At 35.9% G+C, this 18,184-nt stretch overlaps 1 protein-coding gene across 6 annotated transcripts in view; it reads right to left on the reverse strand.

Annotated features, from left to right (window-relative positions):
- DYNC1I2 (dynein cytoplasmic 1 intermediate chain 2) overlaps positions 1-18,184 on the reverse strand; it is a 32,571-nt gene that overhangs the window by 13,942 nt on the left and 445 nt on the right. For 4 of the 6 annotated variants that reach the window (XM_055812046.1, XM_055812045.1, XM_055812047.1 and 1 more), the window contains exons 2-6: positions 16,555-16,672; positions 14,545-14,659; positions 11,088-11,178; positions 6,703-6,762; positions 5,365-5,480 (exon numbers count right to left, since the gene is read on the reverse strand). In XM_055812046.1, coding sequence (XP_055668021.1) covers positions 5,365-5,480; positions 6,703-6,762; positions 11,088-11,178; positions 14,545-14,659; positions 16,555-16,662 — 490 coding nt within the window. In that variant the 5' untranslated portion in view covers positions 16,663-16,672. Of the gene's footprint in view, positions 1-5,364; positions 5,481-6,702; positions 6,763-11,087; positions 11,179-14,544; positions 14,660-16,554; positions 16,673-18,043; positions 18,139-18,184 lie in introns of those variants that run through there. The other 2 variants (XM_005237104.4, XM_055812049.1) reach the window with 2 other exon arrangements.

Raw genomic sequence — 18,184 nt, forward strand, 5'->3', positions numbered from 1 at the left:
TCTATGTCACATCAATGTATGATGAATATTCATTATGATATGCTAAGCAACTAACTCCATGTTCCTTCTGACAGGTGAACAGGGGATCTAACGTTATAAACTGAGCAGTAAGGATTACATAAAAATAGCAGCTACTTTAATAGTGACAAATTTGTCAATGAATGCTAAAAAGGTTTAACGAACGACTTATTTTTTTGCTTTAACATCAAAATTGTGATGTATTTTTTCCAAGACAGAAAGAAAAGCAGTACTGTAAATTAGACTGCACCTCGCAATAACACTAGAGTGAAGTTGCTGTTGTCTGCGTAATCTGTTGCTGCAGAGTAGGTTAATCAAAGTTAAATCATCTGTGAAATGGGTGGCTTTTGTTAAGCCAAATGTCTTCATATCACATTTTCCCATCTATATTTCACTGTGTATTTAAGGTATGTACAGGATAATATATAAGAGGCCATTTTTCTTTTTAAATTATTAAAATGGAAAAGCACTGCATTTACTGCAACAACATCCAAGAAGCCAATCCTGTACACCAAATTGTTATTACTCAAGTCCAGAATTAAAAGGACAAAAATGCTTAATATTTTCATTCTGTGTCTTGGAGACCCTACCAGACATTAGTTCCTCAAAGAGTAGAGCTAATTCAGTAATACTGTCTGCAGTTAGTTGTGATTGCACATGCACAATATTGTACAGCAGTGCTAAACAAGTATCCTGTTAGCCCAGGAAGAGCCTTAATTGTGACAGCTGAGCAGAAACACATTACCCTATATGCCTGTCTTTGGATTAACTACTTCAAGGACTCCATAACACATCTTTACTCAGCATACTGGTGACTAATTTCTTTCCATGTGAATTTGAACAGTATGTTAACAAATCACAAAGGAAGAGATTGAACAGTATAGTGCAGAAGAGTATAACAAGAAGTAGAGATAAGAAAAAAAAATTAGCATCAATGATTATAGTACTCTGCGTGGTGACCAACACCGAGTCTGCAGAACATTAAGATACATAGCAGAGTTCACGTCTGAATTGCATCACTGTTACTAATACTGCTTCTGCTGTCTGCTAGAAAGAAATGAGGTACAAAGAGAATGCAATTTCAAGTGTATTTTCAGAGAGTAGATCTGAAAATCTGCTGCCTGATACAGCATGCCAAATAGAGGCTAAATAACAACCCCAATAACCAGTTGACCACAGTAACTAAAAAACCATGTCCACCAAAATTGGACAATGAGTGAAACAGGGAGCAGTGTTACATATAGCATCACAGCAACTGAGAAATGCATTTAGATAGTAGGAAAAGGGGATGGCAGAACAAGGATGCTAGGGAATGGAGCAGCCTAATCACAGGATGTTATGATGGCGACAAAAGTTATTGAAGTGTAGTAACAGCATAGAGGCATTAATGCTTAGGCTTATTAGTTATAAAGTATGGGAGAACAGCACTGAGTATGGCACAGCACTTACCAAGCCAAAATAAATTTGATTCCTGAACAAAAAAGACTGCCATCACCACTGTATCACAGAATGACAAAATCCCAAAACTGAGTAACAGAATGTGCTAAGAGAACAAGAAAAGAAAAAACCTGGGCATATTTTCTCTGTTGTATTGCTCTGAACAATGAACCATTTCATTATTTAATTTCTTTTACATAATAAATAGAGAACAGAAGGGTTAGAAGACTACAGCTATTGAAAAGTCTGGAGGAAAAAACCCAAGAATATGTATGTGTCAAGGCCGGGGGGAGTACTGAAGACAGATATGTGTCAGTATTTTCATCAAAGCAAGAAGTTTGAAAGCACAAGACTGCCACCCTGACACCACTTCGTACTGCATCTCTTTGCTACATCCTTAGGCTTTTGTATGGGACCTCAAGGAAAGAACAGCTGTGGGTTACACGCATCATACAAAAAGTATGTAAAACAAGTATTGCAGTTTTACCTTCTAAGTCTACTTTGGATATCGGCACCTTATTATAAGAACTGTGAAACACATTTATTAACTTCAATTAATAGGGAAATTTAATATTCCATACTGTTCAGAATACACTGAATGACTTCCTGTGGCAAAAGACTTAGCACTCTAAAAATGACTCAATCTCTAACCAGAACGGAACTGATTTCTACGAGATCCTGACTCTATTGTTTTACAATATTACAAAAAGAATCCATTGCCTAAGACAAGCAGTTTCTCAAATACTTGCAGGTCATTAGTACTGCAGTAAAAAAAAAAAAAAAAAAGGAAGTTGTGAGAACTGCTGTAAATGCCTCCATCTCCTAAAGAATCTGTCACATTTCAAATTTAAGAGCTGAGCATAGCCTAAGAAAAAGACAAGGCCTATCTACTACTTTGGATACAACACTTCAAAGGGGTGGGGGTGAAGATACGTAAAAAAGTCATACAATTCCAGCAGTGATACTTTTTGTCTTAATATAAAGAGGCTATATTGCGATTAGCACTGAGGTCACATTCTAGCTCTAGCATCTAGGGCTGCATCATTCTTTCATTACAAATGGAGACAACCACTGGCTCTTCAGTTGCAGCCAAGAAGCTTGTATCTGCAAGACAGGGTGAGGGGAGTTACTTCATATTTGAATATTGACTAGAATGGTGCAATATGTCCGCACTATACGAAAGCCTGAACATATAAACTTAAGTCTACCTCACTCCTCTAACTATGGAATTTTCCTGGTTTGGATTTCTCAACTACTGAATGCAGTCTTTTCTATCAACTTCTGATATAAGTGACCTTTGCATTTTAAAACCAAGAGTGTTCAGGTAAAAGGTACACATGATTTAAATTCAACTGTTTGTTACACCAAATCCAAAATCAGCATCCCCAAAGGCCAACTTTAAGTTGAGGATATGAAATCTCCCCTATGTAACTCACTCTGTGTTGCCATAATTGTTTCCATGACAATTATGAACTGTTTTAGTTTAAAACTAGTTTACTCCTACCTCCTATCTGTTCCATGAAACAGATTGGTTGTAGTTTGAATGTTTCCCAATTCGGCTTACAATAAATGTAACCACAAACCATTGTGGCATACAAGTGGAACAAAGATAACTGTATTTTTAGTTTGGTGTTTTATTGTGATGAGGTGTGCGTCCGTCCCCCAAATGAGCACAATTGAACCTACAGCACAAGTGGACCTAAACCTGCAGAATGACTGCACAGCATATCTAATAAAACTGCTTCTATTTTCCTTTGTTCAAAAGCACAGCTCCAACAGCCTTATAAAATGTCAAGTTACAATAATTAAGAAAGGTTCAGTCCATTTTACAAGAAAGGCACACTGGATCTAACCTAGCTGAGATGCAACTTGTTGCTATACAAGGGAATTACTGAAGATTATTTGCATGTGTAAATTCAGTTGCAAGCTCAACTTTCAAGTGTACTTGGTAAGATTATCTTTAGTTTACAGTATACTCACTAAAATAAATTAAAACCACAACTCAGATTGTAAGAATAAGAATCAATGAGATAAATTATATTCTAATTTTATCTAATTGCACTCTGTGAAAATTCAGCATATTGCTTTTGTCAATTGTTTTAAAGACTTCAAAATTTTCTTCCCAGAATCAAAATCTCCCACCTAGTGACTCCTTTCTTTTTGAAGGAAGCATAATTTTTTTTTTACACCTACATCCTATTTCAGATGTCACCATAAACTGTGAACATGCAACTTAATTACGAATGTGTTTAGGTACTCTTTAAAACAGACCTTAAAAAGACCCCCAACACTGAAATGATGAAAAAGCATCTGTGACTTCTGTGAAGTACACATATATAAAATAAATGGCACGGGCCTTCAAGAAAACAGTATTTTTAAGGTGGAATAGATCAGGAGACAACATCTGTATTGAGAGCTTTCTGGTAAATGCAGAAATACATACAGATGACCCATCTTTACAACTCCACTATAGTAAACCTGAACGTGAAACTAAGATCATACAATCACAGGCAATTTCCACTGACAGCAGGCAGTAGAAGTAAAACTCTTTAAGCACATGAACTACAAATTAACTCTTCAGATTCCATGAACCTAACAGAGAGCAGGAAAAAAACCTGAGGGATCAGAAAGCTGAAAAGGGCACTGGAGAAACGAAAGCAGGAAAATCCCAAATGCCTGTCTGCGCAGGGATATAGACAAAATGAAGGAGGGAGCAACAGTCAAAGAAAAAGCATATCCTCTGTTATTCTGGATCACTGAATAATGAAGTTTGAAAGATCTGGTTTGTGTTCTGAAGACACACAGGTCCCTTATACTGGATATCCAAAGATAAGAAGGGAAGAAACTTCTCAACACAATTATTGCAATTTACTTCCTTTCTTTTCCCTCCCCATTTGAACTCATTCACAGTCCTTTCCATCTAATTAAACTTGCCAAAGTGACTTCAAGACTTCAGACAAGAGTGGCATACTGATGTAGATTAGAGCAACAACGATGCATCATTTGTAATACACTTCACACTCTGTATCATTTGTATTACACTTTCAGGAAATTATAAAGTTTCTAGAAACGCCAGCATAAGTTTTCAGTTGAGTATTCCCTTTTTGTTTTAAAAAGTGTTTTTATTTCCTTGCATAAACACCCAAAAGTTCACATACCAAAGAGCAGGAAAATGCAAAACTATGAATGTAGAATTCAGTCCTAAAATTTTTAGCAAAGACACATACTCAGTCAGTCTTACTAAATAACTATGAGATTTTGTTGTACAATGCAAATAGGTCAAGATCAGTATTTTCATTTGGAGCTAAATTAAAGCGTTTCAACATCAAAAAGCAAATTCATTAACCAACTGTTTTCTTTGGAAAAAATTCTTTCCCAAAAAGCAAACAAGTCATGACTGAAAGAAAGCATAGGTTCAATTGCTGAGAACAGAAACTGCACAGGTTAATAAGGAAATTAGTTCCTTCTATTATACTCAATGTAAAAGCTTCAGGTACAAAACCTCAGATTCTTAAGAAGGGCTGGGGAGTAACTGCTAAGTTTTTTGTAAGGATACACAGCCTTCAAGTAAGTTGTGTGTGGATTCTGAAGTGTCATAAATGCAATATATATCCCGCTTTTATCAGTTGTCAGCTAATTAAGCAACTCTACGTCTAATCTGAATGTTTACTAGGAGTAAGAAAATACCATGTATTAGTAATAAGAGTAATGTTAAACGAGATGCAGAATCACAGTAACATGAATTTAATAATAGAATTTATATCAATTAGCTCAATTACCTCACATATCAACTTTCATTTACCTCATTAAGTTTCAAGATCACAGGTGCTGGTTCTAAATGAGACAGTCAGCACTATTATAATAAAAGAAAAGAAAAATAACTTTGGTAGTAAGAAGTTAACCATTCACCTTCCTTTGGCTGAGTCATAACAGGTGTTTGTGTCTCCTTTGTATATGTAACAATTTCTCGAGGAGGAAAGTCAACTTGTGTAATTTTGGCCATTCCGAGTTTAACAGGTCCGCGTCTAAATAAAATTAATAGACAAGTCAGAAAAAGCACTTAGCTTTATGAATTACTTCACATTTTGCCTAGAACAATACCCAAGTCATCATGTCACAGCACTTCTTAGTCAAATTTAAATCCAGTAAAAACTTTACTCTGAAGAAGTCATGTGATTGTGACTAATATTTTGTTATCATTATTATCCAAAATCAGCAGCTATTTATACATTTGCAACAAAAAGAAAGATGTGGATATATATACAAATATCTGGATTATAAGGTATAATTTTCAAGTTTTCTCTTTGTGGTTGACAAGAGTACTGCTACATATATGACACATCCTTATTTTCAATAGAACAGATCTGCTCACGAGAGTCTCATTTGTAAGCACAGTTCTATGATTTTAAAGTTTAAGAACAGCTTAGTTATTCAGCAGGAAAAAGCATGTCCTAGCCCTTTTAACTTTGCTGCCCTTTTTTGTCTACCTCTGAGATACTACTGAGAATGCAGAACTGCAAGTCTAACCTGAAACCCACACACCGTCAAGTGATTTATCCATAACACTTTACTCCAGAATACAATACTGAAAATCTCTGAGCTTTCTGACCTTAGCTTACAGAAGATCCTATAAACGCAGATATAGCCAGTATCAAACTACAATGTATAATGTACTTCCAAAAACCACACATTAATTCAGCCATTGCAGCTTCCTATAAAGAGCTAATTTAAGTATGTACTATAGTAATATTACAATGAACCAATTAATTTTCTTTTTATTATCCACCCCACTCCTAAGATAAAAGCAAAAGAAAAAGAGTAACCCCCTTTGAAAGATTTTGGTGGGCTGAATCATAATTCTTTTAGCATGATATGGGTTTTAGTACATGCTTACAATGAGCTACAGCTTTTATAAGCATATTCACAAGAAAAGATAGGGATCACTTTTAAAATACAGTTATTCTAAGCTTTTTATTTTAAATAAATGACTTTTTAAAGTTTATATTTTGTCAAAGACACTCAAAGAAAAACATGAATAGGTATGTTTTGTTACTAGACATAAGCATCTTATGTACATTGTAAAATTTCCTATTGCAAGCAAACCGCACTAAGTCTAGGGATAGTGAATTTCTGTTACTTACAGAACAGTTTCTTAACAACAACTTGAAGTCTTCATGAAAAAATAAGCTCTTATACTTATTATCCATAAGTACATGAAAGAGGGAATATAAGAAATCTATGCAATACCCCAGATCGGAATCAGAGTGAAGCTGAAGAACTGATGGATCAGTATCCCAATGCAGCGTCCTGATACCCCAGGTTGAACAATCATGCAGCATTAGCAAAAAAGGCCAGAGATTAGTGAAGCAAATACACGCTATGAAATGCTAGAGTTACAGTAAGCTTATAGTTATTTCATTGTTCACAAGAAACAAAGCAATGTAACATCAGTTAAGGGAAATTCAGCAAACATTCAGTGCAATAATACATGCAGTAAATACAAAAGTTAAAAAGCAAACACAGAATTCAGAGCTATTAGAAAAGAATTAAACTATTTTAAAGATTGAAAGTTGAAGATCTGCAAACAAATGTAACCTTTATGAGAGGCAAATAAAAATATTTTAAATACTGACAAGAACCATTAAAAACTTCAAATCCCTTTTAAAATCAGTTCAGATTTGTTCATGTCATATGAAGACAGATTTGTTAACGTAATGCAATCTTGCCCAGAGCAGTAAATACGTGGAGGAAACTGTCATATTGGTAAAGGAAATGAGTCAACACATAAGCCTTTTGGTAGCAGGGCAAAAATGCATTTCCACTGGGATACAGAACTGCTAGAGTTTCCAAGACGTGACACTGCAGTAATTATGGGTTAAGCACTGCCTTGGGCTTGTAAGTGTCATCTGATTTAGAGCAAAGTCCATTTAAGATATTTAAATCTCTCAGAAATAGTGGGCTTCATATTAATAACACGTTTCAAAGTCATGTGGAATAATGAACAGAAAACATCCATTCCAAGTTTCTTCTGTATCACAAGAAATATGGAAGGGGAAATAAATCTTCCCTCTCCTTTGATTTTTAGCCTTCACCCCTTCCCCACAAGTTTTCATTTAGTCTTAGGCAGAATTTTAACACAAGCTTGTAAGAGGGATTAACAGAAGAGCATGCATGTTTTTTCTGAAGTTCTTAGGTGCTATTATTTTTTGGTTTAAAATCATACTTTATAACACATTAAAAAAATAAGGAATATGTAATATTTACTATAAGTCAATAAAAGGTAATTTTACATTTCTATCCCATACACGGTAATGTTCTTATAAACCAGGTGCAGAATTTCTAAAGGTAAAATTGATCTCAAAAATGTACAGGCAATGCCAAAAAAGCTCATAAATACAGGTGTGTCATGCACTACCTTGTTCTTGTAGAAAGTATGCTTCAGCAGAATCATTAATTATAGTTTAATTAAGAATTACAAATCCACTGTATTCATATTTAGAAAATCATTCTACAAACTGCTATCGCATCCACAACAGTAGCGCAACACCTAACCCTCTAAAACCTTTCCATATCTTTTCCTTATCAGAAAACAGCATTTTACCATAAAGTTAATTACTTTGAGTGTACTTATTCTTTAGGTCTCTGCTATTTTTCTTGACCAAATAAATTTAAGCTTGGAGTTTAATTTGGTGCCTGAGACTTCAAGCTGGGTATCGCTCATATGTTGTTCAATCATCCATTAAAAAAAAAGAAAAAGAAAGGCAACACCCAAATCACCACCACCTCTACCTTCATGTTGTTCTGCAAAGGATGACTTATCTACAGATCCAAATGCTGCATTACCACACCACCTGTCAAACATTTTCTCAACTTCTTCAATACACTTGAGACAAACTTGGAGAAAAGGGCTACAAATTTAAGAGGTTCCAAGTTTTGTGCCTGCTTAAAACCTAGCTCTTACTGAGGTAGCTTTCCTGCTTTCAAAGCATTCTTTTAACTTTCAACAGTTGCTTCAGTGGTACCAGGGATAGTGTGCCTTTCAAAAATCGTTCAAATCAACAAGCAGTACAGCATATACAGTTAAATGTTTCTCAGAGATGTTATTTTAGAATAAACGTTAAGATCCTGAGATAAAATGTACCTATTATATGTGTACCAAAATGATGTAAAATACTGTTCCTTTTGCCTTCCAGTTATTTGTCATGCCTTAAGTTAAATTAATTTATATACAAGCTTCAATGAATATAAGTTCCTATTCTTCTACGCATGCCCAAACTTCTCTGTATCCAAGCATATTCCTAAAACTTCCTATAACTCTAAAAAGTATTTTTGGTATTTAAACTAATTCTGTGAAGCATCCACATAACCAAAATCAACTGTATTAATTTCCAGTCTTGTATCTATACCTTTAACTGACGAAAAGGAAGAAAGAACAGTATCAAACTGGGAACAAAAAATCTGTACTGATGAAAATAAAGACAGGCGGAAGTAACAGCAGGAACACAATCTGAACACTGCTCTAATTACTAAATAAGTAAAGTTACCAGCAAGATTCAGCATCACAGAGGAGAAAAGACTAAGCTAACAGAGCAGACAGTCTGTATATTTGCAGCATCACTAGAGAACAAATAGCCACAGATGGAAAAAAAAAAAAAAAAAAAAAAAAAAAGAGACCTGAAACAATATGCTAATATGAAAGGGTTTGTTTTAAGATTATCAAGCATACTGGTGGAACAACCTGGGCTTTCTAAAACATCTCATTTATATTAAAGCCACCTGTGAAATGCCAGGTATAATGCTAAGGGGATATCACACAGTCCAACTTTTGCCATTAACTTTCAGGTTCAAGTATATATGTACATTAGGAATGCTGTACAAACTTGTACTACTGGGAGAAGAGAATGTTAGCCACTGGCTGGAGAATAAGCAAGGGAGACTCTTAACAGTGACTCTATCGCCTTCAATTTAGCTATACATTCACACCTCCACATGTTCAAGACCACAATCTTTTTATGCTTCCACATCTGAGAAATTGTCAAGAGACAGACGTGGTTTTAAAGTTTACAGACACAGGAGGCTATAGAGGCTTAGGATACCAGTTTTCTCAAGGCTTCCTAAGAAATTGTATGCATAGAACATTATGTTACTGTGTCCTAGGAACATACAATCGGAGAGCACAGTACACCTGAGGCAGATAAATTCCATATGCAACACGACTTTCAATTACAGATATGTGGCCTACAGACATAGTTTCATATTAAATTTAAATTATATATGAATGGAAATAAATTATTTTTTAAAGTCATCAACAAATAATTTCCTGTTTTTTCTTCTAGACATATGATAACAATTTAATAAGCAATAATCACAGATTTAAAATAACATAAAGCTTGCTTGTTACTCAGTTAACAAACAATTACATTGGTTCTTTATTAACATGACAGGTGAACTTCCATTGTGTAATGAATAAGCTATGCACAAGATAGGGCACTGTTAAAAAAAAAGAAAGAAAAAGAAAGTTTGGGTTCATTGCCTGATGTCTTCTCTGTTTTAACTTAATGGTTGCTACTTAGAAATAGGTACCTTGCAACCTTTGGTCAGGTCATTAAGTCACTGATTTATTTTCAGATTAAGGTTCTATATAGTTATGCATGCGTAATCCACATGCATACAAGACATTACTACAGTCTTTTTAAAAGATGTTTCAGAGAGGTGCAAGTATACACTCTTTCTCCAAAACAACTACTCATGTAAGCACAAAAGTACTGATAACTGCTTTAGTTACTGTGCTCTAACTAAACTTCATCCATAATGCATACTCAGTAAATTGTAGCTGCGTGAACTTAATTTGCCAAGAAAATGTACGTTACCAATATTGATATGCAAACACTGCTCTTATTTGCAGACTGTACATGGGAAATGGCAGAAATACCCTTTGGAAGTAGTGCTTCCCACCTATCACCCATATATTGCCATTTGGAATTCCTAGTTTAACAGAAATATTTATCTGACTCTTTTTAAAGCAGCATTTCTCCAACTGCCATGCACACACAAAAAAGACAAAATAGATGTGGCAAGTACTAGAACTGAAAAAACAACCCCAACAACCTGTGGCTGTACCAACATGGCCAAATGAAAGAGGCTGAGTGAAATAATGAGAAATACTGTTCTAAGTAACGAAAAGCATAAAATTACAAGCAATGCAGTTTGTAGACAGTATCTTCTCTTATGCCAACTATATAGAGGGGGGAAAAGGAGATAGCCTATCATCCGTACACACCCTCCTTTAGAAGAGGCTAGGAAGAGCGCCAAAGTTGGATTTTTCCAGTTTTCTATTGTCCTGAGACATTCATGCTTACAAGAACATTACCACAAGACATTCAGAATAATTTTATTTTAAATTTGCAAGTTTAAACAACTCTACGTTCATGTTGGCAATTTCAAATTAGGAAGCGTAGTTGCATTTTGAATTTTAAAGTAAAATACTTCTGTAAAACAATCACTGTTCACAGATTAAGTAACACTGTAACTTCATATTATAATAATTAAGTAATTACCTTGATTTCTTCTAAAGCTTAATTATTCAGAATACAAGTATTAAGCAAAGGATTATGACAAGGAAAGTGACATACCTAGATCCAACGGCGCCATCACCAGAGTCCTGGCTTCCAGCCTCACTTGGTGTACTCACAGATTTGGAAGATGGAGAGGTAGGAGGAGGGACTAAATAGTGAAACAGACAGGTATCCGCTGTTACTACTCGCAGAGGTTGCACAGCTTAGGATGTTTTCAAATGAATTTAACATGAAGTATTAAAAAAAAGCAATGGCAAACAAAAAATACATGGATGAAAATGAACAGTAGAAAGAGAGGGGAAAAGACAATGTTAACAAATCATGCTGGACTTCCATGCAATTGTTTGGCATTTATGCATCTAGAGTGTAAAAAAAAAAAAAAAAAAAAAAAAGACATGGAGGGAAAGACGTTTAAGAAAAATGAATTGAAAATATATTTTTAAACTGAACTTCTGACAAACGATGGCATCCATTTTCAAAGGGTAATTTCCACTAAATCATGTTGCTTAAACTTAAAAGGAAGACAGTGGTTAATGTAGCTTTGACATCAGTTTTTCTTAAAAATTAGACACTGAATGTATTTAACAGGCATTTTTGTTTCAAAATATATAAACACCAAAGCATGGACCAAAACAGTGGCTTTGTCATACAGCATACTGTTATTTTTGTTCTAGCTGGAATCAAATCAATATAAACCCTGCATAGTACAACAAAGTTTCTAGTGTTGGGTTCTGGGGGATTTTCATGTTTTCTTTCATTTTACTAGACAAACAGTCTAGTACTGTTGTATTCCTTTGAAGTCAGTTCATTTTCAACATGTAGATGATGACTGCAATCAAAGAGCAACATGCTTCTTGGAACTGATACATAATAGTGAAAGATATCATGCAATCTGATACACACACGAAGTTATTTCAGTATTTCTTTCAACTTTTCTTTTTCAAAATGGTTAAACTAATTATTTAATGAAACTTAGGTTTATGCTTAAGAATCAGGGGGGTTTTGAAGGCCCTTATAATATTATTACAAGCAATACATAAAACATTCATAGAACACATTCATTCCTTAGCAATCCTTAAGTCAATCGAACACAAGTTACAAATATAAATTGGTATCTACTCTGTCAGGGGTCAGACAAGGAAAAGTTCTGAATTTAGAGCTGCAATGTTCCTACAGAATTCCCACAATCACAAGTATACTGTAAATTCTGAAGAATGTTCCCATCCAGTCCCAAAACAGACATGGCTCTGGCTGCCAAAAATTCCACCCTAAATTTACAAAAATCACAGTGAATTCTTCAATTTAATAAAAATTCATTCCTCCCACAGGAAGAGATTTTCATATAGATCTAGAGTTATATCTCAAATTCATACATGCACACACATAGATTTTATATTTTATTTAAATATGGGTGTATATATAAGAGCACATATATGTATTCTTCAGCTTATCATTATTATCTACTGAATAATCTATACTAAAGGAAATGTCCATAGGCCTTTATTCCTACATTATTTTTATGCGTTATCAGAAAAGATGAGATTTTAACGTCACCCTTTCTTAACCGAATAGGTGACGCGAGAAACGCGTTGCTGCTGTTGACAAGTCGGGCAGCTCCAGCGAGCAGCCAGCCGGCCAAGGGACCCCAGGAGCTCCGGTTTGATGCTACAACGCCCTCTTGTGGGACAAACTGCCTTCAACAGAGTCTTCCCATTAGCGAGGTGGAAAAGACCAGGAGTCTTACGAAAAGACCATGCGAATTTCCACCAGCCCCAGCACAGAATGAAACTATAATACCTTCCTGGAAGTCATTTCGGTTCACTAACGTATGGCTTCTTATATAACGAGTATGGTAGGTATCAAAAGTGTACTCGCATCGGTAAGGTCCCTTCTCCCATAAGGGCTACCTCTCTCTGGCAGTTTACAGGAATTGCCTTAGGGATTTTTAGTACGATTTTCTGTGAATTAATCTAATCTCAAACTATCCACTATACCGACAATGCGAGCTCAATCTATCTGCACACCAAGCTGGTCAGCTGTGAGCGAGCTTCAGTTCAGGAATAAGATCACTGTAGTATCACAGTTTGCCAGTACCCAGTCAGCAGAGCCAGCCTGTGCCTCAGGCACAGAACTGTGAGTAGGGCATTTTAGCTCGATTTAGGATACAGATTAGATCTAGGTATCTTGAAAAGGAACAGAATTAATTCCCTGTGAATCTGTGTACGTCGAATGGTGTGGTTAAATAGATGCCTAACAGAATTAAACAACACTTGCAGGGGTGTGACTCAGTGTCAGCACCTCAAAGAGCTTTCAACAAACAGCTACTCAAAGTCTATCAATTACTTGCTTTAAAGACTGTCTATACTGTAGTTTTCAGATTCTCTGTCACAGATTTTTTAAAAAAAATAATCAACAACCACCACCATACGCATTTCAGCAAGTCTCATCAGCTGCCTTAGTAAAACCTCACACAAGAAAGTGTTCAACTATTAGTCTGCCAAATAAAGTTTCTACTAGATGAGACCTGGTAACTTTAAGTGCTGTGCACTAGTGCCAAAATAACCCAAATGCAGTCTCTAGTCTGTGCGAACAGTTCAAATTACTAAAAATGACTGCTGTGGCTGTTGCAATGGGAACAGCTATAATGCTGTTTATTCCACATTCATTTTTGAACACTTGAGGACTATGCAAAAGCAATTATGAAGACAGAATCACAGATTAGCATATACATAAATTATTTTATTTGCAAACCAGTTGCAATTGACCTTCAACACTGAGTCAAACTGAAAAATAAGTTTTAAACCCCTTTGATTTCAGAGCTAGAGACAAAAAGCAGAGTTGAATTACCACTCTTCACTTTCATCTTCCAGAAAGATGTGGCTAGGTAAAGGCAAAAAGCAACAACCAATACGCTAACCCATCCAAGAATGGCATTAATCATCATTCTTGATAGTTAAATTTTATTCTTAGCTTTGCTATTATTCCATCAAAGTCAGCCAGGTATTTGAGATAAGGAAAATTAGGGTGTAAAAGACACAGGAAACAAACCAACTGCACAAAAATGTCGGAATTAAAATCTGGCATTATGAAAAAGAGAAAGGAATAAAATAAAAAAGAATAATGTGCAGGGAAAACAGGAGAAAAAAGAAAAAATACATTTTAACTAAAATATTCTAAATAATCCACTAAGTTTAAAACCTATCTTTGACAGAAGTGAATGTAATTACACTTTAGTAACGTGTACTGAAGCACATCACTTGACATTTAAAAGAGACCATGCAGGAGAAAACAGTACAAAACCCAAACCGAAACAGTACAAAACCATGTACACATCACAAAATACTGGCCAGAGAATTTTCATGCTAGCTATATAAATACCACAGTCCTAAAAAAAACCCCAAACTGACCAACCACCCCCAAAAAAAAAATATTCCAAGAAATCCAAAACCATGCCCACAAAAAAAAAAACCAAACCCAAATAAAAAAACTCCCAAACTAGGATTAACAATCCTACCAACAGGAGACTCGGGTGTCAACCCCATGCTCTGAAGTAATGCCTCAGCTTCTCTTCTCTTCTTTTCAAGATCAGATTCTTCTTGCACAGGAAGAACTTCTTTCTTCTGATCAGTCTAAAAATAATTCCATACTCAAGTTACAGCATTCAACAGGTATTCAAAACAGTTTCTTTTTTTTTTTTTTGAGATCTCATAGGGGTTTTTTTATGCTACTGAAACCTATCATCATACAAGTTAGATATTTGACTCTAGTAATTCTGATGGTCCTTTCTGTAGATAAAGCAATCAGCAGACAAGAATCACAAAATTTTGTAGCTTTGGTACGGTCTTTAAAAGACATAAACATGCAAAAATTGTCTTCTCATTTGCCAAAATGACTGCCACTTCGTAAGATCAAGAATACCTTTTTTACACTAATGCTAAGCACTGTAAAATGCAAGGACTTAAAAACACATATTATGTATCTGTGTATAAAAGTATTTTATTGTTCCAATTTTGAAGTGACAATAACTGTCAGAGAAAACACTCTAGAGTTAGAATGACAGTAAGACACACCTTTCTGGTCAAGAAAGTATTAGGACACTTGCTAGACAGAGCACATACTCAACTGTGTAGCAATTAAGAAAATATGTGTAAGATGTAAAGCAGTGATTGCCCATGTGTGCACTTTAAGTTATTTTTTAAAACAAAAACATCAACATGCTGTTTGGTGCGAAAGCTTTCTTTTGAACCTCAGGTTTTCAAAAAAAAAAGGAAGTCTTAAAAAAATAACTCTGCAGTAACTTCAAGTTTACAGAGCATTTAAGTAGTTTTCTTTAAGTTGTGCTATTACCTCCTAGATTTCATGCAAAAAAAAAAAAAATCCTCATCTTCAAAACCAGAAATAACACAAGCTCTACATGTAAAACATGCTTGAACACTCCCTATCTTCCCCTTCTAATTTAACTGCTCATTCATTTACAGAAGTATAATTCATAGCCTAAGGTGTTCACAACTCAGTCATTGGCAAGTGAATATTTTTATAAATATAAATTGATGGTACAAATACAAGTCTTTAACAGAAGCATCAAAATCCAGACCAAGCTATTCCATCCCTATGCCATGATTAAGGACTAACTGCTCCTCACGTGACTGCACATTGTGCTTCTAATCTATCGCACAATTCCTTTTACAAAAGGAATTTTGAAATTTTAGAGCAAGTTCTCAACTGATAAGATGTTGTATCATATGTGGAATCTCTGATACAGGTGATACATTCCTACAGGCTCATAATTTAAAATATTTCCCTCTCCTTTTTGTCTGAATCGTATAGCTGGCAGCTGCCCAGTCTTCAGTCACACGCTAATTTCGAACACCTACAAGATAACCAAACCACAGGGAAGTCTTGAAAAAGTACCCCAAAATACCACACATTCCAGCAGAAGTTTCTTTTATGACGTATAATCTGCATTCAGGAAAAACACTTGACTGTCACATACTTCAGCAAAGAGACTTAACAAAGTCTGACACACAAGTAGCGTATACACCTTGAGTGTTGCTTTGATTTCAAAAATCAGACTAAAGATGAATCAAAGACCAGAAGAGTGTAGCAAGTTGTTTGTACAATAACAATACTGACAGTCTGACAATTCATATGGATATCCTCCGAACTGCACTTCAGAAATGAGTTCTCTAAATAACATCACAACTCATTAAGCAGAGCTTTTATGTAATACCTTACAGTGATTTGATTAATGATGTCCCATGCACACACTAGTTTCAGAAATCCAAACTTAATGCAAGCATAGGATTTAAAAGAAAAATTAGAAGTCTAACTCACCAGATGGGTAATTATAAAGAAAACAGTAGGTGTTTGCTCTTACCAGAAAAGTGCTATGTTTGCATCAGCAACTGATCATTAAACAGACAACTCCCTGAATAACATGTAGCAAATGATTAAGAGAACCTACCCTTAAATTTTCAGCAAGTTACACATGTAGTCAAATTTCTAAGAGAAAATTATTTCTTACTTCTTTTTTCTTTCTTTCTTCCTCCTTTCTTTTCTTCTCCTCTCTGATTTGAGCCAAGCGTTGCTTCTTGCGCTCCAACTCTGCCTTCAGTTCACTTTTGTCAGACATGGCTGAAATACTGATCAACAGAAAAGATACCACTGTTTGGTTTGGGGATTTTCCCCTTTTTTTTTTTTAAAAAAAAAAAAGATAGCAGCTTTCTTTTAAAGAAGCTACTAAAGGAACTACCCTAACTTACAAACAACAGAACTCTGAAAAGTCTTAAAGTAATAATTTAGAAAAAGAAAAATCACATTTCTATGTCCACATTTCACTTAACACATTTTCAATATTAAAGGGACTGATTTAAAACAGAACTATGATATGGTGACAGCCTCCATTCCTAAGGTAGTTCTGACACCAAAGGAACTGCTTTGAAATAAACATTAGGCACCAAAAACTGTGTCATCTGATCTTACCACAGGATTCGGTACAGCTACAGAGCTAACTATGAGACTGAAAACAGCAAGAAAAGTACCGACACTACCTTAACTTTTCACTTCAACAGCTTAAACATTGGCATGCTATAACTTAGAAGCATGTAAGCTATATATCCTTCCACATAGAGTTGCAGGATTCAAAATACAGATTTATTAAAAGATTTAGTGGGATTACTATAAATTGCAAGGCAAAGTAAATACAAGCGCGACGGTCAGAAAAACTCTAAAGTATATGCATTATCTTCCACCCCTCCAAATGTTTTGTGTACTAAGAAAATGGTGGATCTTTTAAAGGTGAAAATTCTACACAAAGTTTCGCTACATAACTAAATACAGACAAGAAGGTCAACAACAAACAAAAGGTGAAAAAAACCCCACACTTCAGAACTTAACAAATATTTAGAACACAGGTATGAAAAACTGCATAAATGGGCTGTGTGAAAAGAAGTGTTTTTAAGCAAATCTAAGTCAGTAAAGAAAGCACAGCAGTGGTTCCACAACAGATGACGGATCTGTAATACTTTTACACTAAGCTTGATAACAAAGATGCTACAGCAAGCATCAGTAATATAGCTCTTCACTAATTCAAAATTAAGAAAACCTGGAAGCATTTGCTTCTAAGCACAAGAAAGGATGCAAAATGATGTAAGCCTCATACATCTACCCCAATATACTTAAAAGTACATATATCAGGGTAAGTGTATGCATTCCTCCGTGTTGTCTGCAAACATTTAAGTGCCAATAAATAAATTTACTGTCAGCAGTTTCAAGTGGCATTCCCGTGCCGCTTTAAAACAGCGCTGGGAGGGTGCGCTGTCACCACACCACGGATTCCTGCCCCCCACCCGCCTTTCTAACGCCGAGCCGGGCCCGCCGAGCGGCTCAGACGGCGCCACCCCCGAGGAGAGCGGCGCCCGCCCCACCTTCAGCGGGGCGCGGTGCCAACCGGGTGCGCCGGGACCGAGCTCCCCACCCCAACCCCAGCGGGAGCCCGGCAGAACGCTCCTCACCCTGACGGGACCCTGCACGCCCCGAGGCCCCAGCGAAGGCAGCAGCGCCGCCGAACAGCCCCAATGCCCGACCCCACCCTCTCCCAGCTACTGAGGGCCGAGCCCCGGCACGGGCCACCCCGCGGCCCCACCCTGTCTGCC

This window comes from Falco peregrinus, chromosome 8 (assembly GCF_023634155.1).
Source record: "Falco peregrinus isolate bFalPer1 chromosome 8, bFalPer1.pri, whole genome shotgun sequence".
Classification (NCBI taxonomy): Eukaryota; Metazoa; Chordata; class Aves; order Falconiformes; family Falconidae; genus Falco; species Falco peregrinus.